Source organism: Erythrolamprus reginae, chromosome 1 (assembly GCF_031021105.1).
Source record: "Erythrolamprus reginae isolate rEryReg1 chromosome 1, rEryReg1.hap1, whole genome shotgun sequence".
NCBI lineage: Eukaryota > Metazoa > Chordata > Lepidosauria > Squamata > Dipsadidae > Erythrolamprus > Erythrolamprus reginae.
Genome location: NC_091950.1, coordinates 223658502 through 223684515, shown reverse-complemented (window position 1 = coordinate 223684515; position 26014 = coordinate 223658502). Strand labels below are relative to the sequence as shown.

Below are 26014 nucleotides of genomic sequence, written 5' to 3'. Positions count from 1 at the left end.
GTGTGCATGAAGGATAAAACAGCTTGTGTGTATCCTTGCTGCTTGTCAGGATCTCTGCTTGAAGCTGGTTATGGGGCTGAAAATGAAATTTGCATAGGAGAGACCTCTCTTTTTTCTTCTTCTTCTGGAGATGTTGCAGGCTCTCCACCAGGTTCTTGTCCTGCAGCTTCTTTTTTATGCTACTTAGCTGACATTCACTGTCTTTCCAAGATATGTAAGTCTTCTTGCAATCTGTATGTAGCGGCTGAATTTTATCTGAGGAAAGGTCCTCTTCCTTAATGTCAGAAAAGTGTAATAATCTCTTTGTGTTTGACAGTTCTGGTAGTATTTGTCCCATTCCATAGTTAGGTTCTGCTGCGTGGTCTCAGTAAGTTTTCTATTTGATCTCAAATTGTGGCTTTTCTGAATTGCCTCTGCTTCTTCTGAAGTGTATGGGTTAAACTCAGAGATTGTGGTGTCATTAAAACAGATTATTACTTTAAGGCATTAGCCGCCCCGAGTCTACAGAGAGGGGCGGCATACAAATTAATTAATTAATTAAATAAATAGATAGATAGATAGATAGATAGATAGATAGATAGATAGATAGATAGATAGCTCTGTATTTCTGTCAAAGCAGATGTTTCTTCTTCAATTGGGAAGGATTCCATGATGTCAGTGTCTTCATTTGCATCAAAATTGATTAGGGCGGCCTGCTCTTCTTGTGCTGCAGCCTCTGCTATGCTTATGAAGATTCAAGAGGAGTTAAGGGGAAGAGATTTGCAATTTGCCCTTTGGCCACTAGGGGGTGCTCTTGGTGTTCGAGAGTGGGAGTTACTCAGGCTTTGCTCTTTGCTGTACTGGCTTGTTAGGCTATGCTTGGCTTGCTTTGGTTCGCTTTGTTTGGCTTGCTTTGGACAACAGGGCGCGCTATAGGCTTGGTAGTGGGCTACACTTGGCTTGTTTGGCTTTAGGGTGTTTAGCAAAATTCAGCTGGTGGCCAGTAGAGGGAGGCGGTAAGCATATTCTAAGCTTTGGCGTATTTTAACTGAGATTCAAAGTGTGACCGCCAGATGGCGATGCTTCTTTGCTAGTAAAGGCTTAGGTGCACTGGCCCTTTAATTCCTTTGTCTGAAGGGAGCCACGTGCTGTTTTCTAGAACAAGCATTCAATCCTCAGGCATAACTTTAATATAGGCTTCTTAGTTAGTGTTGTGGAGAGAGGCAAAGACTCTGAGTTTGTAGATCTACAAATAGTTGAAACAGGCAAGCATAATAGCCTTTAAATGCAAACGTGCCCCCCTTCTTCCCTTATGCTGAACAGATTAGAGCAATGAGCTGGGGTGGCGCAGCAGGTAGAGTGCTGTACTGCAGGCCACTGAAGCTGACTTGCAGATCTGAAGGTCAGCGGTTCAAATCTCATCACTGGCTCAAGGTTGACTCAGCCTTCCATCCTTCCGAGGTGGGTAAAATGAGGACCCGGATTGTGGGGGCAATAGCCTAGCTCTGTTAAAAAAGTGCTATTGCTAACATGTTGTAAGCCGCCCTGAGTCTAAGGAGAAGGGCGGCATAAAAATCGAATAAACAAACAAACAAACAAACAAACAAACACTTTTCCAAGGCAGTAACTGAGGGGAAAGAAGTGGGGGGGGGATTTCTTTTCTCTTATTCGTAAGGCTTCAGAAGGCAGTGACATAGCATGCAGCAACCTCAGGATGAGAATGTAAGGCTTCTGGTCATCAAGAAGAGGGATCAGACCTCTTTCAGGGTATTAAGTTTACAGGGAAACAGAGGGAGATTAATATTTTTAGTAGGCTGACTACTTCTTTAAAACAGTTTATTACTTTAAGGCAGCAGTGATTGCTTTGAAGGCTTGCAGTTGTGCCAGGGAACATGAATTTCTTCTCTTTTTACTGTTCTGGGACAGGTTCAACTTTTCCCAGTCAGATAACTCAGCACAAAGAGGTATCACAGATCATTTTATTACAGGAATTCTCACAATTACTCACAGTTATGATGCGATTCTTCTGCAGTATAATCTTTCCCATTGTGCAGGGGGGAAAAAGATTGAATTGACCCCAGCTCTGGGTGTGGCATCTACATGCTGGCTGGCCTAGTGAGTGAAGACAAAAGACCCACTTGAATGTTCTCTCTAATTACCCCTCATCCTGAGTCAGAGCCAATAGGAATACACAAATGTGGTCAATTTCACTACATTTCCCCTAATGCAATATCTTAAAGAAACATGCCTAAATACAATCCAACTATCTCTGTCTCTGGGGACAGCACAGTGCAGACTTAGTAAATAGTTTGACAGTGTTGAGGGGATTATTAGTTTAGCAGAGTGATGGAGTTTGGGAAAAACTATTCTTGTGTCTAGTTGTCTTGGTGTGCAATGTTCTGTAGTGATGTTCTGAGGGAGTTGAAACAGTTTATGTCCAGGATGCAAGGGGTCAGTAAATATTTTTATAGCCCTCTTTTTGTCTTGTGCAGTTTACAGGTCTTCAATGGAAGGCAGGTTGGCAGCAATTGTTTTTTCTGCTGTTCTGATTATCCTCTGAAGTCTGGGTTGGTCTTGTTGGGTTGCAGAACCAAACCAGACATAGAGGTGTGGATGACAGACTCAGTGATTCCTCTGTAGAACTGTATCAGTAGCTTCTTGAGCAGTTTGAGCTTCCTGAGTTGGCACAGAAAGAACATTCTTTGTTGTGCTCTTTTGAAAAGTTTGACCATTTTAGGTCTTGAGATATGATAGAACTTAGAAATTTGAAGGTCTCTGTTGTCTAGTATTGTGAGAGGTGGTAGGAGGGTTTCTCCTAAAGTCTACCACCCTTTCTATGTTTTGAGTGTGTTCAGTTCTAGATTGTTCCAGTCAAACCACAAGGCTAGTTGTTCAACCTCCTGCCTTTATGTGGTTTCATTGTTGTCTTGAATGAGACCAATCACTGTTATATTGTCTGCAAACTTCAGTAGTTTAACAGATGGGTCGTTTGAGACGCAATCATTGGTATATGGAGAGAAGAGAAGTAGTGAGAGTACACAGCCTTCGGGGGCCCCTATGATAATTATACAGGTATCTGATACGATTTTGCCTAGCTTCACTTGCTGCTTCTTGAATGTTAGGAAGCTTGTGGTCCACTTATAAGTGTGTTCAGGTACAGCTAGCTGATTTAGTTTAGTTAAAAGAATGTCCGTTATGATGGTGTTGAATGCTGAACTAAAGTCTACAAAGAGGACCCTAGGTCTTTGGAAATTCAAGATGTTGTAGGATGGAGTGCAGAGCCATATTAACAGCATCTTATGTTTATCTGTTTGCTCAGTATGCAAATTGCAGGGGTCTAACAGTGGATCCGTGATGGTTTTCAAGTGGGACATCACTAGCCTTTCAAGACCCTTAATAGGCATTTCTTAATAGTTATAATCATAATCTTTAGTATTTATTTTATTCATTTATTTTTTATTTTATTAATTGGATTTCTATGCCTCCTCTCTCCAAAGACTTGGGGCGGCTTACAACACATAAAAAAAACAGTGGTTACAATAAAATTAAATGCAATTAAATTAAAAATTTCATAGCTGTCTAAAATCCCTGGTAATATTAAAATCAATCACACCCATTCGTACAGCAACCATACAATCATTTGTTGGCCAGGGGCTAAGGTCTAATTGGCCCAAGCTTGGTGGCATAAATGAGTCTTAAGACTCTTATGGAAGGCAAGGATGGTGGGGGCAGTATGAATCTCCGAGGGGAATTGATTCCAGAGGGCCGGGCCCCCCACAGTGAAGGCTCTTCCCCTAGGTCCCACCAAATGACATTGTCTAGTTGATGGGACCTGGAGAAGGCCGACTCTGTGGGACCTAACCAGTCACTGGGATTCATGCAGCAGAAGGCAGTCCCACAAGTAATCTGGGCCAATGCCATGTAGGGCTTTCTAGGTAATAACCAACACGTTGAATTGAGTCCGGAAACCAATTGGCAGCCAATGCAGACCATGGAGTGTTGGAGAGACATGGCCACACCTGGGCAGGCCCATGACCACTCATGCGGCTGCGTTCTGCATAATTTACAGTTTCTGAACACTCTTCAAAGGTAGCCCCATGTAGAGAGCATTGCAGTAGTCAAATCTCGAGGTGATAAGGACATGAGTGACTGAGTAAAGACTGCCTGTCCAGATAGATCCGCAACTGGTGCATTAGATGAACCTCCACAAACACCCCCTCACCACAGCTGACAGATGATGTTCCAAGGTCAGCTGTGGATCAAGGAGGATGCCCAAGTTGCGGACCCTCTCTGAGGGGGTCAAAAGCTCCCCCCAGGGCAATGGACCAACGGATGGAAGTGTCCTTTGGAGGCAGAATCCACAGCCACTCTGTCTTGTCGGGGTTGAGCTTGAGCCTGTTAGCACTCATTCAGACCCTAACAGCCTCCAGACACAAGCACATTACTTCCACTGCTTCACTGAGTAGGCATGGGGTGGAGATGTATAGCTGATAGTAAGTCACCATCAGCATACTGATGGTAATTCACCCCGTGCCCTCAGATGATCTTACCCAGTGGTTTTTCATGTAGATATTGAACAGCAGGGGGAAGAGAACCAATCCCTGAGGAACCTCACAAGGGAGGGGCCTAGGAGTCATCCTCTGACCCCCTGCTAACACCGACTGCTACTGACCAGAGATGTAGGAGGAGAGCCACCATAAAACAGTGCCTCCCACTCCCAACCCCTCCAGACGGCGCAGAAGGATACCATGGTTGATGGTATTGAAAGCCACTGAGAGGTCAAGGAGCACCAGAAGGGAGAATAAACCCTTATCCCAGCCCACCAGAGATCATCCATCAGCACAACCAACAGTTTCTGTGCTATAGCTGGGCCTGAATCCTGACTGTTGAGGGCTCAGATAATAGGCTTCATCCAAGGGTAGCATAATTTAGTAGCATAATTTGTTGTATATGCATAATTTCTGCTTTGGTCTGCCATGAGAAAGAGTTCATAGAATCCTTGATTGGTAGACTGAAAGACATATAACTTAGACTACAGATTTGTATATACTATAACCTTCTACAAAGTTTCTGAAACGTGCAACATTTTTACCATTTAGCATAACTGATCTTAGCTGACCACATGAAAGTTAATGAGCGTCAGTCCTGGCCAATTTTTGGAATGCAAGCCACCAGAAATTCCAAGACTTTGAAATTGAAAAAACATTCAAGTTGCCTAGTATGTTCCTGGCAGAAATTTCAAAGCAGATTTCCCAATGTATGAATCAGATTCTGAATTATATGTTTCACAACAGCTTTCTTAAAAGTCTTCAATAAACCACATTGTGTCTACTCTAGAATTATGAATTCCATCTTTCCTGCTGGATCAATATTTTCGGCTCACCTGGAGAAAAGGGATCACTAAGTGATCTGATTATGGGGAGAGAGAGGGAGGGAGGAAGGGAGAGAGAGATTAGTTTAAGGAAGTATATTTTATGAATAGTGTGCATAGAGTACCACATTAATTAATTAATTAATTTATTATTTATTTATTTATTTATTTATTTATTTATTTATTAATTAATTAATTAATTAATTAATTAATTAATTAATTAATTAGATTTGTATGCTGCCCCTCTCCGCAAACTCAGGACGGCATGCAATATACAATATATTACTTATTTGGAATCCAATGTGGTCTTCAAGCCAAAATATTGCTATATGTGATTTATACCTTCAAGGTGCTAGAAACCCCTAAGAGTCCAGGCTTCAGTCCTGGATGGTGACACAGTACATTTAATTCTGCAATCTAAGATTCACATAAAACTTGACATTTATTTATTTCATATCTTTCTCACCATTAATTAAGCAACTCTTGGTATCCTTCTGAATACCAAAAGAGATGGAGTCAATCAGATTTCTACTGGGAGACTCTTGCAAACAATTGGAGTTGCCATTGAAAAGCGTTTCCTCCTAGCCCCAAGTCTCTTTATTTCCTGGAAGTGGGGAACTAAGATTAACTTCTCTTAAGATCACTAGATGGATCAAGCCAGTTCTACAAATATCCATCTGCTTTTATAAGCATGTGTCAGTTATGGCTTTATAAGTAAAATACAGTGTTCCCTCGATTTTCATGGGGGATGCGTTCCAAGACTGCCCGCGAAAGTTGAATTTCCGCGAAGTAGAGATGTGGAAGTAATTACACTATTTTTGGCTATGAACAGTATCACAAGCCTTCCCTTAACACTTTAAACCCCTAAATTGCAATTTCCCATTCTTTTAGCAACCATTTAGATTATTACTCACCATGTTTCTTTATTAAAGTTTATTTTTTTAAAATTATTAAAGGTGGATGAAAGTATGTTGATGATATATGATGTCATTGGACAGGAAAAACCGTGGTATAGGGGGGAAAACCGCAAATAATTTTTTAATTAATATTTTTGAAAAATCGTGGTATAGACTTTTCGCGAAGTTTGAAACCGTGAAAATTGAGGGAACACTGTATACACTTTAAATTGTACACAGAGATTAACTAGTTATCAATACAGTACCCACAACTAGGTGTGGGCTGCTGCCCGGATGTGGGGGAACGCAGTGGGGTAGCAAAAATGGAGCTCCACCCCAGAGCACCCAATTTATACTGAAAGATGTTTAAAGAAAATACAGGCCTCCTCTGCATAAGCCACGCTCACAGTGTGGTGGTAAAAATTTTGGTAATCCTTCACTGCCCACAACATAGAGGTAACCTGCACTTAGCATCAGGGATCAGTAGCATCAGTTATCATAGTCTGCTGTACTGTGAGCTAACTTTCCTAATATTCTTTAAAGGCAGTCCTATATAGAATATCTTGTACTGGCATTGAATTATTATAGCCAAATGAGTAGCAGTGCAGTAGTAATGACTTCCAGATCAAGTCATTGTTACTCTTGTCACGGCTTCCATTTGCTTGAGCTGGAGCCGAGAGTCCAAAAAGCCTTCCAAATTGCAAAACTGCTTCTTCAGAGGTGGTGCTTGTCCATCCAGAATTGGTTTATTTACTTGTTTGCATGTTTGTTTAAAAGGCTTATATAGCTACTCAAGTTAACTCTGGGTAGCTCACAACAATAAAATCCAGAACCATAAAAACTATAAAAACAAAACAAAACTAATCACCTGAATTATCCCTTTGGAATGCCTTTTAACCAACTCCAGACATCCTCATTCTGCCCCTGTACCTAGATAATAACCCAGGTCTTGATAGCCTTCAAAAAGACTAAAAGGATAGAGGCCTGCCAAATCCACAGGACAGGTATTCCATAAAGTAGGTGTAGCCACAGGTGAGGTATACTAGATCACACTAGATGGCAAGATTTAAGAACAGGGACTTGGAGCATGCCTACTGTAACCAATTTAGTATTTTATTTTGATAATAATGCTTTATTTTGGAGGGAAGGTTATTACAGACATAATTCTCCTTCCAAAAATGCTAATAAAATTGTTTGATTGTATATGAGTGTTTATCCTTGGCTAACATTTATATTTTCTGGTTGCATATTTTTAGCACAGTATTTCTTATGACATCTATGTATATGCTCATGCAGGTTGATGAGTTAATGCGCCAGGAACTTAAGAATCTAAAATTAGCCGTGGATAGAGAAACAGAGAAAACTGGAAAAAAAGGGAAAAAAGGAAAGGTAACGGTTTAGTATGGATTTAGTATCAGAAGTTGGGGAACATGAAATAAATGTAAACAAAATAAAAATGTTTCTTATTATTTGTATGAAGACATAGATCATCAAAGAAAGGTTTACTCAAATGAAAGCTTTTGCCATATGTGAAAGTTCTACCTGTGCAAAATATTTTTGCAAAGTATACTTTGCAAAGTATAAAGTAGGACAAGAAGCAATGGATGGAAATTGGTAAAGGGTTCTAAAACCCTTTACTACTGGTTTACACACAGGCAGGTAGCAGAGCATCTTGGCCGGGTGGGTGGAGCCTCCCGCTGCCACTGCTGCTGGTTCAAGAAGCAGTCCGAACTGGGAGCAACGTACTGCTGATAGAAACTAATCCAGAAGAGTACCATCTTAGAAATAAGAAAAATTTTCCTATCTTAAAACAATTGATCAGTGGAACAGCTTGCCTTCAGAAGCTGTGGGTGCCCTATCACTGGAGTTTTTTTAAAGAAGAGATTGCACAGCCACTTTTATGAAATGGCATAAGGCCGTGATGGTGAACCTCTGGCATAGGTGCCACAGGTGGCACGTGGAGCCATCTCTACGGGCAAGGGAGCTGTTGCCATAGGTCAGTTCTACTGCGCATGCACATGTGTCTGCCAGCTGATTTTCAGCAGGTCCCACCCACATCACCCATCTCCTTCCAGGCATCTCCATGCGACCCATTTTGAATGTGAGGTAAGTGCAGGGCTAACACAGAAGTTCGGGGAGAGCGAAAAACAGGCCTCCTGGGAGTTTGGAAATCTGTTGTTTCTGGCCTCTGGAGGGACCAGGGAGGCAATTTTCATTGGGGAGAGGATTGCATTATGTGGGTGCATGCAGGTGCTTTCGTCACCAGATGAAAAAAAGGTTATCACTGGTATAAGGTCTCCTTCTTAAGCAAGGAGTTGGACTAGAGAACCTCCAAGGTCCCTTTCAACTTTTTTAATCTGTTATTTCTATTTATGATCTTCAGAAAAAGAAAAAAGGGAAAAAAGGTGGAAGAAAGAAAAAGTCAAAGAAGGATAAAGATCTGACATCTGATCGGTAAAGTTGCAGTTGCTCTTCTGAGATTCAGACTGATAAGTCTTTAAAACCCTGCTGTTCTCCTTGCGTTTACTATACTCGTGGTCTTCGGGTCATATATGACCCGGACTAAAAAAAAGTTGGTTTTAGCTACTGGAATTGTTTTTTTGAATACTTTTTTCACTAGGATACTAATATGAACATTTCTGAACACAATGAAATAAAAATTGAAATGAAAATATTGATGCTCATCTGTTTATTTTGCTCAGAAAAGGGCCTCCCCACCCAGCTGTGTGCAATTATTTCACTTTATATATAGATTATCCTGCCAAATCAGACTTTTTGACTATCTTAAGCATTGGCATACTAATTTGAACATTTCTGAACATAATTAAATGAAAAATGAAATGAAAAAAATGATGCTTATTTATGTTGCTTAGAAAAGGGCCTCCCCCATCCCCGGCTGTGTGCAATTATTTCACTTTATATATAGATTATGCCAAATCAGAATTTTTGGATTATCTTGGGCATTACCATACTAATTTGAACATTTCTGAACATAAGGAAATGAAAAAGGAAATGAAAAAATTGATGTTCTGTTTAAAAATTATACACTTGTGCTCCTCTGGGTCATATTTGACCCAGACTAAAAAAAGGTTGTTTTTAGCTACTGGAAGTGTTTTTTAAAATACGTTTTTCACTAGTATACTAATTTGAACATTCCTGATCACAAACAAATGAAAAATGAAATGGAAATAAATGGATTTTGCAGGTGGGGGGGGGCAGACTTTTCTGAGCAAAGTAAACAAATAAGCATTAATTTTTTCATTTCATTTTTCATTTCAGTATGTTCAGAAATGGTCAAATTAGTATGGCAATGCCGAAGATAGTCCAAAAATTCTGATTTGGCAGGCTAATCTATATATAAAGTAAAATAATTGCACACCACCAGTGGGGGGTAGGCCCTTTTCTGAGCAAAATAAACCAATAAGCATCAATTTATTCATTTCATTATGTTCAGAAATGTTCAAATTAGTATGCCAATGCCTAAGATAGTCAAAAGGTTCTGATTGTGCATGCTAATCTATCTATAAATTGAAAAAAATGCACACAATCGGGAGGGGGGGGGGCTTTTCTGAGCCAAATAAACAAATAAGCATTAACTTTTTCACTTTAGTTTTCATTTCATTGTGCTCAGAAATGTTCAAATTAGTATACTAGCTAAAAAGGTATTCAAAAAAACAATTCCAGTAGCTACAACCAATCTTTTTTTTAAGTCCGGGCCATATATGACTCGAGGATCACAAGTATAAGTATTTTTGCCCAGCAAAAACTAAACAGCCAACCCCCCACCCCCACCCCGCTTAGAAATCACCCCTCAAATGAGACAAATTCATGTAATTTCAACTTTCAGATATGCAGGGAAACATTTTTACAGGGTCTCAAATTTCGGGTCAAATATGACCCGAGGAGAACAGCAGGGCTTAACTATTATGGAGAATATAACACTGATTATTTTAAAACGTCTAATAATGCAGAAAGAAGTTTAAATAAAATCCAATTTACATAAAGTTCATTTTAGGTTAAATGTACAATCGTTTGTGAGTGTTCTTCATATGCATTAAATATGCATTAATTTTTTCCCTGTATTTTATTCCTGTGGGTCTCCATCTGGCTGCCCGACTGTTTTCAGAACCACAGAAGGAATCCACTCATATTCCTTCATTGCAGATATTCATGGACAATGTGAAGCGCCCGTGGCAACACCTGGCTGCAGCATAGGTTCCTTCTTCCATCGAACACAGGTTCTATACCTTTGACCCTGAAATAGAGGATTTGCTCCAATTCCCCACCGTTGACTCACCAGTAGCGAGTCTGGTCTCCAATGGCATTGTCTCATCCGAAATGGCAGAGGGCCTGAAGCCAGATGATAAAAGAGCCGAGAATCTCATAAGGAAGACTTACCAGATGACCTCCTGGTCCTTTAGGGCAGCCTTAGCGGCCTCCTTCTTTAATAGATCCTGCATCTTGTGGCTGCAGGACATGCAGGCAAAGCTGGGCCCATAGGAGGGACAACTTTGCCAGGACATCAGTAAGCTGATTGTGGCCTCACAGATGCGACACTGAACACCGCGAAGTTCGCCTCTCAAGCCATGGCCAATACGTTGTCCCCCCGCCGCCTACTTTGGTTACGTACCTGGCAGGCAGATGCAAAGTCAAAATGGTGTCTGACCACCACACCATTCCGGAGGGGCCAAACTGTTTGGGGAGTCCTTGGACTCTGTCCTCATTGAGGACAAAGACAAGCTCAAGGTGCTCCCCAAGATGTCTAGATGATCGGACAGGCACCCAATGCCTTATTTCAGATGCCAGCCCTTTCGGCAGGACCCTTCCTTGGCAACACCTCCAGCTTCAAGGTCGTATTCACAGGGAGGATATGGTCAGGGGTCATTTAGATCCGATAGAGCCAGATATGATGACAGGAACAGACAGTTACAACAGCCCAGAAAATCCTTCCGAGGATCTAATCAGAAGAGTTTCCGAAGGCAATAATGACTCAAACAACTGTATCCCTATAGGGGACTGGCTTCAATTTTTCACTGCCTCCTGGGTGTCCACCTCATCCAACGCCTGGGCATTAACCACCATTACCCATGGCCTCTGCATCAATTTCATCTGCATGCCCCTGCATCATTTTCTGCAGTGCCCTTTGATCCTCTGCCTGCAGAAGCGAGCCCTCTTGTCTCAGGAGGTCTCACATCTATTGGACATTGGGGCTATCGAGAGAGTCCCCACAGACCAGGAAGGTCAGGGGTATTACTCGATAGCCTTCATAGTACCCAAGGCCTCCGGTGGATGCCACTTGATACTCAACTTGAAGCAGCTCAACATCTCCACAAAATATCAAAGATTCAACATGCATTCCCTACAGTCCATCCTGGCCTCCATCAGGTGTAGGGATTGGCTTAAATCTATCGGTTTAAAAGGGGCATACCTCCATGTTCCAGTGCATCCCGACCATCAGTGGTATCTGAGGTTCTGCTTGGAGGGCCATCATTTCCAGTATCAGGCGATGTCTTTTGGCCTCTCGTCTGCACCATGGACATTCACCAAACTCCTGTTGACGGCTAGTCTCAGGACCCATTCCTTATGCCTAATGGTGTACTTAGACGATATCGTCATACTGTCCAAAAGCCCCAAACAAGCATGAGAAGACCTGCGTCTCACTATCGAGGTCCTATAAGCTCATGGTTACACAATAAACATCCCCAAGAGCCACTTTGACCCGACCACATGCCTTCCCCAACTCGGCACTACAATAGGCACTTGTTCAGGCAAGGTCTACCTGTCCGTGGAACATAGAGACAGATCCAGCACATAGTGTATCTTCAACACTGTCAGCGAGTGCCCCTGGCTTTCCTCTCCCAGCTCCTGGGGACATTCACCTCCTGTAAAGACATTGTTCCCTGGGCCCAGCTTCACACCAGGCCATTACAATGGTTCCTCTTACCGTTTCAAAAAGATTGGACCAGCCATTCCTCTCATCTCGTGTCTGTAACGGTGGAGGTGAGATGCTCACTCCCGTGGTGGAGGTCCACAGCGCTTCTTCGGGGCTCCCCATTCCTGATACACAAGGCAGAGTGGCTGTGGGTTTTCCCTCCCAAGGACAACTCCATCTGTCCGTCCATTACCCTGGGGGGGTGGAATTATTGACCCCCTCAGAGAGGGTCCACAAGTTGGGCATCCTCCTCAATCCACAGCTAACATTAGAGAACCATCTTCCAACTGTGGCAAGGGAGGCGTTTGCCCAGGTTCGCCTGGTGCACCAGTGGCTGCCCTACCTGGACCGGGAGTCACTGCTCACAATCACTCATGCCCTCATCACCTCGAGATTCGACTACTGTAACACTCTCTACATGGGGCTGCCTTTGAAGAGTGTTCGGATTTGTACTGTGTTTTGTTGTTGGGAGCCGCTCCGAGTCTTCAGAGAGGAGCGGCATACAAATCTAATTAATAATAATAATAATAATAATAATAATAATAATAATAATAATAACAACAACAACAACAACAACAACAACAACCAAAACAACAACAACAACAACAACCAAAACAACAACAACAACAACAACGGACACAAGTTTGATGGGTTGGGGTGCCCACTCCGATTCATAGGTGGCCCAAGGCCTGTGGACATCAGAAGATTTGACAGAGGTCAACATCAACCTCTTGGAACTGAGAGCAGTGTTCCTGGTGCTTCAAACCTTCGCGAGTCAGATACAACAACAACAACAACAATAATAATAATTTATTAGATTTATATGCCGCCCCTCTCCGAAGACTCAGAGCGGCTCAAAACAGTAAGACAAAATACAAATCCAATGTTAAAAACAAAAACAGTTTTAAAACCCTTAATTAAAAACAATCATACAACCCAAACAAACCATACATAAAATGGAGCAGCAGAGGGGAATCAATTTCCCCATGCATGGCGACAAAGTTGGGTTTTTAAGAGTTTGCGAAAGGCAAGGAGGGTGGGGGCAGTCCTAATCTCCGGGGGAAGTTGATTCCAGAGGGTCGGGGCTGCCACAGAGAAGGCTCTTCCCCTGGTCCCGCCAAACGGTATTGTTTTGTTTATGGGACCCGGAGAAGGCCAACTCTGTGGGATCTAATCAGTCACTGGGATTCATACAGCAGAAGGCGGTCCCGAAGGTATTCTGGTCTGATGCCATGAAGGGCTTTATAGGTCCTAACCAACACTTTGAATTGTGACCGGAACTTGATCGGCAGCCAATGCAGACTGCGGAGTGTTGATGGGACATGGGCATATCTGGGAAAGCCCATGATTGCTCTCACAGTTGCATTCTGCATGATCTGAAGTTTCCAAACATTTTTCAAAGGTAGCCCCATGTAGAGAGCATTACAGTAGTCAAACCTCAAGGTGATGAGGGCATGAGTGACTGTGAGCAGTGAATAGGGCCACAAGTGGTGCACCAGGCGAACCTGGGTGAATGCCCTCCTCGCCACAGCCAAAAGATGGTGGTCTAATGTTAGCTGTGGATCGAGGAGGACGCCCAAGTTGCGGACCCTCTCTGAGGGGGTCAATAATTCTCCCCTCAGGGTAATGGACGGACAGATGGAATTGTCCTTGGGAGGCAAAACCCACAGCCACTCCATCTTGTCAGTGTTGAGTTTGAGCCTGTTGACATCCATCCAGACCCCAACAGCCTTTGGGAACCGGCACATCACTTCCACTGCTTCACTGACTGGAAATGGGGTGGAGATGTACAGCTGGGTATCACCAGCATACTGATGATACCTCACCCAATGCCCTTGGATGATCTCTCCCAGCGGTTTCATGTAGATATTGAATAGCAGGGGGGAGAGGACAAACCCCTGAAGCACCCCGCAAGGGAGAGACCTAGAGGTTGACCTCTGACTCCCCACTAACACCGACTGCAACCGATTGGAGAGGTCGGAGGAGAACCACTGTAAAACAGTGCCTCCCACTCCCAATCCCTCCAACCGGCGCAGAAGGATACCATGGTCAAGGGTATCAAAAGTCTCTGAGAGGTCAAGAAGCACCAGAACAGAGGATAAACCCCTGTCCTGGGCCCACCAGAGATCATCAGTGCAACCAAAGCAGTTTCCGTGCCTGAATCCTGACTGTTGAGGGCCTAGATAATCGGCTTCTTCCAAGGACCACTGGAGCTGGAGCGACACCAACTTCTCAACAAACTTCCCCATAAAAGGAAGGTTGGAGACTGGGCGATAGTTGTTAAGAATGGCTGGGTCCAGGGAAGGCTTCTTGAGGATGGGGCACACAAAGGCCTCCTTGTAGGGAGCCGGAAAGGACCCCCTCCCCAAAGAAGCATTAACATCTCCTGGACCCAATTCCGTGTCACGTCCCTGCTGGCTGAAACCAACCAGGAGGGACATGGATCCAGTAAACAGGTGGCGGAATTCACAGTTCCAATGGCCTTGTCCACTTGATCAGGTGTCACCAGATCAAACTCCTCCAAGGCAGATGGACAAGGATGGGTCCCAGTCACCTCGACTGATTCGTTGTCAGTCGACTCTGTTATCCAATCGGAGTTGAGGTCCGCCCGGATCTGAGCGATTTTATCAGTGAATAATGAGTTAAAATCCTCGGCACTTGAGCGCCACTTTGTAAGTCTTAATATGAGGTCTTACAAGTGTTTGATTGGACTCAGATTTAATAATAATAATAATAATAATAATAATAATAATAATAATTATTATTATTATTATTATTATTATTTATTAGATTTGTATGCCGCCCCCTCTCCGAAGATTTACTCTTCCTCCAACACTTTTCTAGATGTCTCTTCTGACGTTTCAACTCCCAGAGTTCCTCAGTGAACCAAGGAGCTCTCCAGGGTCTAGTGCCACAGAGAGGTCGCAACGGCACAATCCGGTCAGGAGCCTCCATCGCAGCCTTGTTCCAGGCCATGGCAAGAGACTCTGCCGAACTGTGGACGAGTAACCCCACTCGCCCTCTGGGTCCATTAGGTGTCTGGGGCGGAACCACCTAATCAGTTTCGCCTCCCTGCAGGGGAGGATTGAAGCCAAGAAGTCAAGCCGCAGTAGGAAATGGTCTGAACATGACAAAGGCAATACATCTAAGCCCCTTAGTCTCAGATCATCACTCAGTTGCTCCGAGAGAAATACCATGTCGGGTACGTGTCCCCCCCTCGTGAGTCAGACCCTGAACTACTTGAGTCAGGTCCATGGTTGTCATGGTGGCCATGAACTCCTATGCTAGCTCAGAGGGTCCACTGAGTGATGGCAAATTGAAGTCCCCCAGAACAATGAGTCCGTGGAACTCCATCGCCAGCCCGGCCACCTCCTCGAGCAGCACAGGCAGGGCTGTTGACACGCAGCTGGGAGGCAGGTACGTGAGCAACAAGCCCACCTGAACCCCTAAGTCCAACTTCACCAGGAGGGACTCACAACCCGCAATCTCAGAAGCAATGAGTCTAAATAGGCAAAGGTTCTCCTTGGCTATAATAGCCACTCCTCCCCCCTCTTCCCTGGGGTTGAGGCTGATGCCATACCTGAAACCTGGCTGGACATATTTCAGAGAGAGGAACTCCTCCCTCTGGGCCCAGCCAGGTTTCAGTCACACATGCCAGGTCAGCCTCCTCCTCCAGGATCAAATTCCGGATGAGGAGAGCTTTATTTACCATTGACCTGGCATTGAGTAGCAGCAGCCTGAGCCCAGGGCCTGGATTACACTCGTCACCAGTACCCCAAGTTGAGCTCACGGGGCCGGAACAAGGGATCGCTTTTAAACAATGATCTCTTCTTCCCCTAGAACATGGACCCACAGTCTTCCACCTTAGTGCACCTTTGGTCCTTTCTCCAATCCAGACTTGACAAGGGCCTAACGCCTAACATGCTACAGAGGCAGGTTGCCACACTATCTACTATTCTTAAATCGGACAGCTTGAGACCTATGGCTCATCATCCATGGGTCAGGGACTTCCTGAAAGGAACATCCAACCTCCGTCCCCTGGTGGCACACCGGTATCCCACCTGGGATCTACCATGGATGCTACAAGCTCTAACGGGACCACCTTTCGAACCCTTATGTCAGATTCCTCTGTGGCTCCTGTCCTTTAAGACATCCTTCTTGGTGGCCATTACGTCTGCCAGGAGGGTATCCGAGCTATCAGCTCTCTCAGTTCGTCCTGACCTCTGTGGTTTCTACCCCGACAGAGTAGTCTTATGCTTGGACCCGACCTTTCTGACAAAGGTCAACACCCTTTTTCATCATTCCCAAGACCTCATATCCATTGCCGGACTTTTGTTCCCACGGTTCACATCCATTGGAGTTACGCTGGCACAAATTGGACGTTAGAAGGGTTTTGAAAATATACATTCACTGGACTAGACGACAGAATCTCCTGAACCTAGGATTTACCCCTGGGCTGTCAGATATTCCCCCATTATCTCAAGATGAACCACTTTCCACTCTAACTTCTAAATCATTGTCTCTACGCTCTTGTCCCCACTGCCTTCTGATAACCTTCTTAACCCAGGATAAGCTAAAACCTCTGTTTCCTCATCCTCAGAATCTGATACCTCCCGAGGCTGGCAAGGAACACGCACAACAGTATCATACAATTAACCGAACTCATTAACAAGAAACAGGGAGGACCCAAAAGGTGGCAGGGGGAGGGAGGAAAAATAATCAAGCCAAGAAAGGGACCCAAGATAAGACTTCAGTCCACTTTCATTTAATTCTCTAAATTCAAACCAGAAAATTATCAGGTATACATGCAAAAAAGAATTAAAGAAGGAAGAAACTCAGAATAAGAACACAGTCTGGTTTGGCTTTTATAAAAAGGTACATCTGTTGAAAACAGAATGTTGTAGACAAAATGTTCTTTAAGCAGCAAAATTTGATAAGAATACAGCAATTACAATACTTTGTTGCTTCTGTGCCAGATGTCTATGTTTTGAGAAGCAACTTAGTTTCATGGTCAAAAAAGTTTTTAAATGCTGCAACAAAATTCCAGGCTAAAATATTTTTTTACTTGCTAACACCAGGTAGCAGTATTTTCACTAAATGACAGTGTTTTCAAAGAACAAAACTATAATATTACAATGTAGAATCTGAAAAATCAAAAACAAAAACCAAAAGTCAGAAACAATACTCCAACTTTTCATTTTAAAAAATACCCATAAGTTTAATAAGGTTGCAGCCACTCAAAAGCACTTTTTTCTTCGTAAAGGCACTCTCACTTGGAAAATTCTTTCTGAAAAGATGTCTCGTCTCCATTTCCTTCTCCCACTGCCAAATCGGAAGCAGCTGTTCTGTTGCCTCCAGACCTCTTCCCTTGTCAAAATTCACTCATCAATAAGCTTTAGCCTCTTCCCAGATTTTCCAAGGCACCCAAAGTCAATTATCAAAACAAAAGGAAAATGACTTCAATCTTGCTTTAGCCTTTCTATTGCTGCTTTGCTTCCAGAGCTAATGGTGACATGTCACCTCCAAAGAAATGGTTGCTGGTCAGGGAACTGACTACCAACAGGATTTTTGCAATAACCCTGTGATGATTCTTTTCCTTCACTGACCCTCCAGGTCAGTTTTGACCCAAAATAGGGTCAAAATACATTATAATATTCTGTATCTTCCTTATCTTTTCATTGTCAGTCTATTCATCTCTGCACAATCCAAGATTTTTTTAATTACTTCTCTTTCAGAAGGAATTTTTGCTGCTTTCCATTTTTGTGCAAATACAATTCTAGCTGATGTAAACATATAAAGAATTAGATAACAATTTTCCTTGTTAAATTTCTTTGGTAAAATACCCAACAGGAATATCTTTGGTTTTAATTCTATACATTGGCAGTAATTTTAGGAAATAAATTATAAATTAACTATGGCAACAGCATGTAAAGAGAATATGTATAAAATTAACAACTATCTCAATTGGCAACAGAAATGTTGTGCTCAAGTGTGGTTGTAAGTCGAGGACTACCTTATAATACAATAATATTAAATATATGTCTGATTTCATAATATTTATGCACCAAGAAATGAAAAATATGGCAGTTGCAGTAAATAAGGAATGGCAAACTTTAATTATTATTATGAATGAGCTACTATTAAACATAAAAATATTTTTAGGCAAGACCATTTAAAGGAGACCTAATAAATGAGAGAAAATACATGCTTTTGTTATAATAGAAGAATATATGTAGTTCAAGGTTGAACAGTGGAATCCTTGATGTTCTCTGAGCTTGGTTATTTGCTTGCAGATATTTTATTACTTCACTAGGCAACACCATCATTGAAATACCTGCAGAGTATTTGTATGCATTTGTCTACAGATATGTTTTGTAGCTTACTCTTTATTTCTGTATAGGACCATTGATTCTCTTTACCAAGAGCTAGTAGAAGAAGGAATATTAATAAGAAGTAAAAAAGTAAAACTCAGCGATTATGTTGGTAAAGTATAAACTTTATATGTTATTACAGACTATGTATTTATTTTGGAATTGCATTCATGCAATGTATTATATTGGATTTAAACATTTGTGATATAATTAGTACTGGATAAATGATCTACAACACCAGTCATTTTAATTTCAGATAAAAGTTACCAAGAATCAATATCTTGGTGACACAGATTAAAATGCAGGTTAAAACAAATTCAGATGACCATCTCTTCAGAATTTTGGCTACAGCTGAACACATTTTAGTAAATTGTTCTTCCTGACGGTGGCAGAAAAATCTGAAACAGAATTAATAAACCTTTACATTATTTGTGGTCTTACCTTAAATATTTGGTAATCTGTAATAGTAATAATACAAAATTCTAAAGAGAAAATTTTAAAATAGCAGTAACTTGGCCACCCCACTTTCACAGCTATTCAAGTAGAAAAACTTGAAAAGCCCAGAGGAGGAGTAACACCAGCACAAACAGATTATTCCTCACAGGTTGATGAGTGATCTTTAAATATATCTGCTATCTAATTTGCCACATAGGGTAAGTTTTACTCAGTTCTCTTGTATTAATGCAGCAACAATTGAATATTTCAATAGAGCATATTTCTGAGTGAATGTGGGATAGATGATACTAAGTGTTATGTATCTATTATTGTAGTAGCATTTCTGATATTCTTATCTCCAATTTAAAATAAAATAGTATAAAAGTTAATGCTCACAAAAGCTTTCCACACTTTGGAAGAGAATTACAATTATAAACTTATTATTTAGGGTATGTTGAGCACCTTCTGTTTCTATAATTCATCACTATTGATTAACACCTCAGTACCAAGCTCTTTCTCAAGGGAATAAGGAATTTATGCTGCATTTTGGTTGTGTTTCTGTGTTTTATTAGATTTTTAAATTAGCATTCCATGTTAAAATAGGGCCTTCAAAAATTCAAAAAATGTAGTATGTTCAACCTTTTAAAGCAATAGTGCCTTTCCACAGGATGCAGCCATTATGTAATCCCAAATAAGAACATAGCTCCTTTAAACAGTTGAAAGGATATGCCATGTTGGTGCTCCCATGTGCACCAAAATATGTTTTCAGAATCACAAATTAAGCACAGCAGTCCCAATAGGCAGTTTAAATGTATTGGTTATACTTACGTTTGCCTTGACAAGTCTCTGAATTTTATTCATTCATTCATTCATTCATTCATTCATTCATTTATTCATTCATTCATTCAATTTTTATGCCGCCCTTCTCCTTAGACTCAGGGCAGCTTACAACATGTTAGCAATAGCACTTTTTAACAGAACCAGCATATTGCCCCCACAATCCGGGTCCTTACATTTATAGAAGGTCTCACATTTTATCTGAGATAAAAGTAGTTCATACTACAGGTGGTCCTCACTTAACAATAGTAATTGGGACTGGGAGCTCCATTGCTTTGTGATATCAAATAGAATATAGAATAGCAGGGTTGCAAGCAGGGGTGGGTTCCAATTTTTTTTTTACTACCAGTCTGTGGGCATGGCTTATTTTGTGGGTGTGGCTTATTTTGTGAGTGTGGCTTGAGTGAGGAGGTATGGTCAACTTGATGTCACTCATGCCCATGCCCTAGCTAGCCATGCCCACAGAATCCATGAAAATTAATGTTTTGCCAGCTGAGAGGCTGGCAAAGAAGCCTAATTTTCCCGGCTACTTCCACCTCAGCCCCAGCAGGAGCAGATGCATTCTAAATTTTCACTATGGCTAGGTAGGAGGAGCATGGGCCTGAGATGAGGAGCAGTTTCCCTAGGTAGCTGCTGCAACAACCACAGAAGGAGAAAGCCTTTTCACCTCTGATGCATTACAACAGCGGGGCAGGCCCATCAGAGGCAAGAAGGGTTTCTCCTCCTGCCCATGCCCCCCATCCTGGAAGGCTGGCAATATGGCTGCTTTTACCTCAGCACCAAATGGTCCCCCCCCCCCCACACACACACAAAGCAGTGCTGAGAAGCCAAGCAAGGGATGGAAAGAGGCCAGAAAGCGAAGCAGGCTTTGCGGCAGCAAAAGCTGCTGCTTATTCCACCTGTTGCACAGCTGTTGTGACCAGTTCAGACTGAACCCTACCAATGTTCCCTCTAATTTTTTTTCAGTGTGGGCGGAAAAGTATAGTGTCTGAGCGGCAGTCCCTTCGGGACTACACGGCATAGAAGTATGTATGTATGTATGTATGTATGTATGTATGTATGTATGTATGTATAAATAACCTTCTTTTTTATTAAAAGAAATTAATAATAAAACAAAACCATCTCTTTCTCTCTCTCTCTCTTTCTCTCTCTCTCACTCTCCCTTCTTGTCTTCTCTCTCTTTCTTTCTTTCTTTCTTTCTTTCTTTCTTTCTTTCTTTCTCTCCCTCTCTCCCTCTCTTTCTCTCTCCCCCCTCTTGCTCTCTCTCTCTTTTTCTCACTTTCTCCCTCTTTCTTCCTATCTGGCTCTGTCTGTTGCTCTCTCTCTCTCTCTTTCTCTCTCCCCCGTCTTGCTCTCTCTCTCTTTTTCTCACTTTCTCCCTCTTTCTTTCTATCTGTCTCTGTCTCTTGCTCTCTCTCTCTTTCTCTTTTTCTCTCTTTCTCCCTCGCTCTGCCTGTTGCTCTCTCTCTCTCTCTCTCTTTTGTTCTCTATTTCTCTCTCTTCCTTTCTTCTCTGGAGGCCGTGGAAGGTTTTTCTTATTTTAAGGAGTATCGGAAGTGCTCGGGGAAAGCGCTCCGAGCAAAGGGGCTGTGACTTGAGAGGGGTGGGGCGGGCGCTCCTGGAGCACTCGGAGAAAACCGTCTCATAGCCTGGGAGCGCTTCGGGAACACCTGCCCCGCCCATCTCGCAGACCCTTCGCTAGCAGCCGAATGAGGAAGAGGAGAAGCCGTAGCCACCACCGCCATGGGAGGAGCTGCGCTCCAAGGCAGGAGGTGGTGGAGGAGAAAACAGATTGGGTGGACAGCGGCGGGAGGCCAGGGACGCGAGGGGGCCGGAGGTGCCTGGGGCAGGGGGCAGGAAGGCCCGGCACCGGCACATTTGCGGCGGGCGGGGGCGGGCGGCTCCTCCCCTTGCACGGCCTTAGAAAAGGCTGCACGGGAAGTTTTTTTGGGTTGCGCAGGCGTGCAGCCACGTAGCTTAAAGGGTACAGTGAACCCTACTGACAGAGGGAATGAGGTCAGGAGGAGGTAGTCATGTCAACAGCTCGGTTTCCTGCCCACAATTACCAGGGACATCTTTCTTGGTCTGCCAGTGCCCTTCGCCTCTTCCCATGTCTAGGGGTGGGGGACACCTCAAGATGCTATGATTCATCTTCCCCTAACTCGGGGAAGCGGCAATGTTTTGCCCAGCCTGGAAGTTGCTTCTGAAGTGTAAAGAAGCTTTTTTCTTCCTCACCAGTGAGCGAAAAGCTGGTGGGCTGACTGGAAAGAGAAAAAATCCTCCCTGAAACATTTTAAAAACTGCTTTCTGTTTGCAATGCTGTTTTTCCAAATAAAGAGTGTGATTTAATGCTGAAAATAGTGGGTTTTAGCCATTTGCTTCACTCTGAAAGCCTGGAAACAGAACAATTAGGCCCCACCCAACAAAATAAAATGTAATGCAGAGAAAAGTAAGGTTTTACATTTAGACAAGAAACACCAAATGTACAGGTATAGAATAGGTAGAACTGGCTCTATAGCAATAACTCTGAGAGGGATCTTAGAGTCCTAGTTGGCAATCACTTAAATGTAAGTCAGCAGTGTGCTGCTGCTACCAAAATAACCAATGCAATCCTAGGCTGCATTATCAGGGATAGAATCAAGATCACATGAAATGTTAATATTGCTTTATAATGTCTTAGTAAGAACACACTTGAAATATTGCATCCAGTTTGGTTGCCATAATGTATAAAAACATTGACACTCTGAAAAAAGTACAGAAAAAGCAACAAAGATGAATGGGGACTTGAGGCTAAAACATGAAAAACATTTGCAGAAATTGGGTGTGGCTAGTCTAGTGAAAAGAATGACCAGGATGATAGCAGGGTTCCAATATTTGAGGGGTTACCACAAAGAAGTGGGGGTCTACCTATTTACCAAAGCACCAGAAGGCAGGACAAGAAGTAGCAATGGATGGAAACTAATTTAGAGAAAACCAACCTAGAATTTAGGATAATTTTTTCCTGATAGTGAGAATTATTAACCAGTGGAACAGCTTACCATCAGAATTTGTGGGTGTTCCATCACTGAAAGTTTTAAAGAGACTGCACAGCCATTTGTCTAGAATATTATAGGGCAGGGGTCCTAACCTCTGTGCCTTGACTACAACTGGGCCATAGCCTATTTGGAATTGGACCACATGAATGACTGGCCAGAATGCACACATGCAGCTCAACCTGTGCAAATGGTGGGCTGATGGGTAATCGGGGGGTGCCAGCCCACCACTCATGTGTAAGTCGAGCTGCACATATACCAGTCTGTCACTTGTGCGGCCCAATTCCCCTCTCCCCTCCACCCTAGCCAGGCCACCAAGCAGCAAAGTTGGGGACCACTGATATAGGGTTTCCTGCTTATGTGGTGGATTGGATTAGAAAATCTCCAAGGTACCTTCCAACTCTGTTATTAAGTATTCCTCATTCAGTGCCATCATAATCATAAATGATTGCTGAATGAGCTATCTATATTATTTACAATTCATAGTGGAATTTTAGAATCTACAGTATATCTATTTTTCATCCATGTTAAGAATGCATTCCAATTAAGGAACTGTTAGGGTTGAAAATGCTCTATTTATGTTCCCTAACAATTTCTACTTGTTTCTACTTAAATAGACCACTGCTTAAGTATGAGCCAGGAGTGTGCTACAGTTGTCAAAAAAGCAAATGCAGTCCTAATCTGCATTAACAGAGGGACAGCATCAAGATAAAAAGAAGTGATAATACAGTCTTATACTGCAATAGCAAAGCCACATTTGGAATACTACATCCATTTCTGGTCACCACGATACAGAAAAGATGCTGAGTCCCTAGAAAGAGTGCAGAGAAGGGCATCAAAGATAATAAGGGCTTTGGAGGTTAAATTGTATTATGAATAGTTGAGGGAGTTAAGTATGTCTAACCTATCAAAGAGAAGGACTTTGGGTGACAGGATAGCTGTCTTCCAATACTTGGGACACAATTACAAGATAAGATTAGCTTATTCCCCAAAGCTTCAGAGGGCAGAATAAGAGTTATGGATGGAGGCTTGATAAAGAGAGATTGAAACTAAAAGCAAGGGGACAGGAAGAATGGAACAACTTGCCTCTTGAATTTGTGGGTACTTTATTGCTAGTGGCATTCAAAAATGGACCACAGAGTTACTTGACTGGGATAATATAAGTCTCCTTCCTTGATCAGTGGTTTGTACTAGGTTCCTTCCAAATCTATGACTCAGTGTTCTATATTTTACTTTTTGAAACTAAACTTTTTGTGTTTCTTCCTTGTAGGTGAATATAGCTATCTGGGAACTACACTTCGACAGGTAGATGTAGAACCAATGCCTTCTCTCACAGATGTGAAGCAACTTATAGTCCTGTATGGAATATTGCCATTAGGTAAGTTCACAAGAGAACTGGCCAAAAAGGTAGAATACCATGCTTGGATTTCTGACAGTTTCATATTTTTATTAGCTATGACAATGTTTGATTTATTTATTTTTAAATAATTTTATATGGTTGTTATCTCTTAAAGTATTTTCAGCTAAGATAAAACAACTGTCTAATTTAAAAAATTTTTAACTATAGCATAATTCTTTTTATAATTTTATTTCCATCATAATAGTTTGGCAGCTACAGCATATATAAAAAAGCCATTTGGGGAAAACAAATTTAAGTCTCCAATATGTAAATGAAATTTGAAGGAAGGCTGAGATTTTAATGTAAACCAACTAACCTTTCCCCCTTTCTTTTTATTTATTTAGTTTAAAAAAAGATGCACTTCTAGAAGAGATAATATCAATAAGTAGACCAAGAAAATTTCTCAAGTTATACAATTATGTTCAATATACAATTAATACATTGTAAAACATACCAAGCAACATTGAATTCTATTTATAACAGATAGAGATAAAAATATAAAACTTTGAGCTTAGGACCACAATGTATAATTATTTATAAATTCCAAGCTATTATTTATAAATACTTTGGATAAAGTTCAATGCTAGGAAAGGTAGAAGGAAAAAGAAGACGAGGAAAACCAGCATCATTTTTAAAATGTATTTATTTTATTTATTTATTTATTATTAGAGTTGAAAGGGACCTTGCAGGTCATCAACTCCAACCCCCTGCCTAGGCAGGAAATCCTACAGCACCCGAGCCAAATGACAGTCCAATCTCCTCTTGAAAGTGTCGAGTTGGGGCATTCACAACCTCCGCTGGCAGGCCGTTCCACTGGTTGATCGCTCTGACTGTCAGGAAGTTCTTCGTTATTTCCATGTTGAATCTTTCCTTCATCAGTTTCCAACCATTGTCCCTCTTCTGGCCCACTGGTGCCCTGAAGAATAGTGTGGCCCCCTCCTCTCTGTGGCAACCCCTCAAGTACCTGTACACTGTTATCATGTCCCCCCTGGCCTTCCTTTTCTCAAGGCTATCCATACCCAGTTTGAGCAGTCTCTCTTCATAAGTCTTGGTTTCTAATCCCCTAATAATTTTGGTTGCTCTTTTTTGCACCTTCTCCAGAGTTTCAATGTCCCTTTTGAAGTGTGGTGACCAGAACTGAATGCATTACTCTAGGTGAGGTCTGACCAGGGTGTAATGAGTGGTATTAATACCTCCCTGCTCTTGGAGTGTATCCCCCTGTTGATGCAGCTTAAAATTGTGTTGGCCTTGTGTTATCCTGACCAGGGCGTAATAGAGTGGTATTAATACCTCCCTGGTCTTGAAGTGTATCCCCCTGTTGATGCAGCCTAAAATTGTGTTATCCACCAAGACTCAGAGATCTCTTTCACAGCCGCTACTGCTAAGTGGGGTTTCTCCCAGACTGTATGCGTGTCTAGGGTTTTTTTTACCTATGTGTAGGACCTTGCTTTTCTCAACGTTGAAAATCATTTTGTTGGTTTGGGCCCACAGCGTTAGTCTGTCAAGATCTTTCTTTATTTTGAGCCTGTCCTCTAGGGTGTTGGCTGTCCCCACCAGCTTGGTGTCGTCTGCAAATTTGATTACTTCCCCTTCTATTCCCTCGTCAAGGTCATTGATGAAAATGTTGAAGAGCACAGGGCCTAGGACAGGACCCTGTGGTACCCCACTACCTACCTTCTTCCATATGGATTTGGAGCCGTTGAGGACAACACGTTTGGTGCGGTTGGTCAGCCAACTGTTTATCTATCTGCATGTCTACCCC

At 42.3% G+C, this 26014-nt stretch overlaps 1 protein-coding gene across 5 annotated transcripts in view; it reads left to right on the top strand.

The window, feature by feature from the left end:
• The window catches only part of IQCA1 (IQ motif containing with AAA domain 1), a 464058-nt gene that overhangs the window by 238941 nt on the left and 199103 nt on the right, over positions 1 to 26014 (top strand). For 4 of the 5 annotated variants that reach the window (XR_011557328.1, XM_070732268.1, XM_070732270.1 and 1 more), the window contains 4 exons: positions 7543 to 7635; positions 8630 to 8700; positions 18579 to 18661; positions 24124 to 24231. Coding sequence is in view for 4 of the 5 variants with exons in the window: in XM_070732268.1 (XP_070588369.1) it covers positions 7543 to 7635; positions 8630 to 8700; positions 18579 to 18661; positions 24124 to 24231 (355 nt within the window). In the remaining variant the exon portion in view is untranslated. The remainder of the gene's footprint in view (positions 1 to 7542; positions 7636 to 8629; positions 8701 to 18578; positions 18662 to 24123; positions 24232 to 26014) is intronic. The other variant, XM_070732269.1, reaches the window with a different exon arrangement.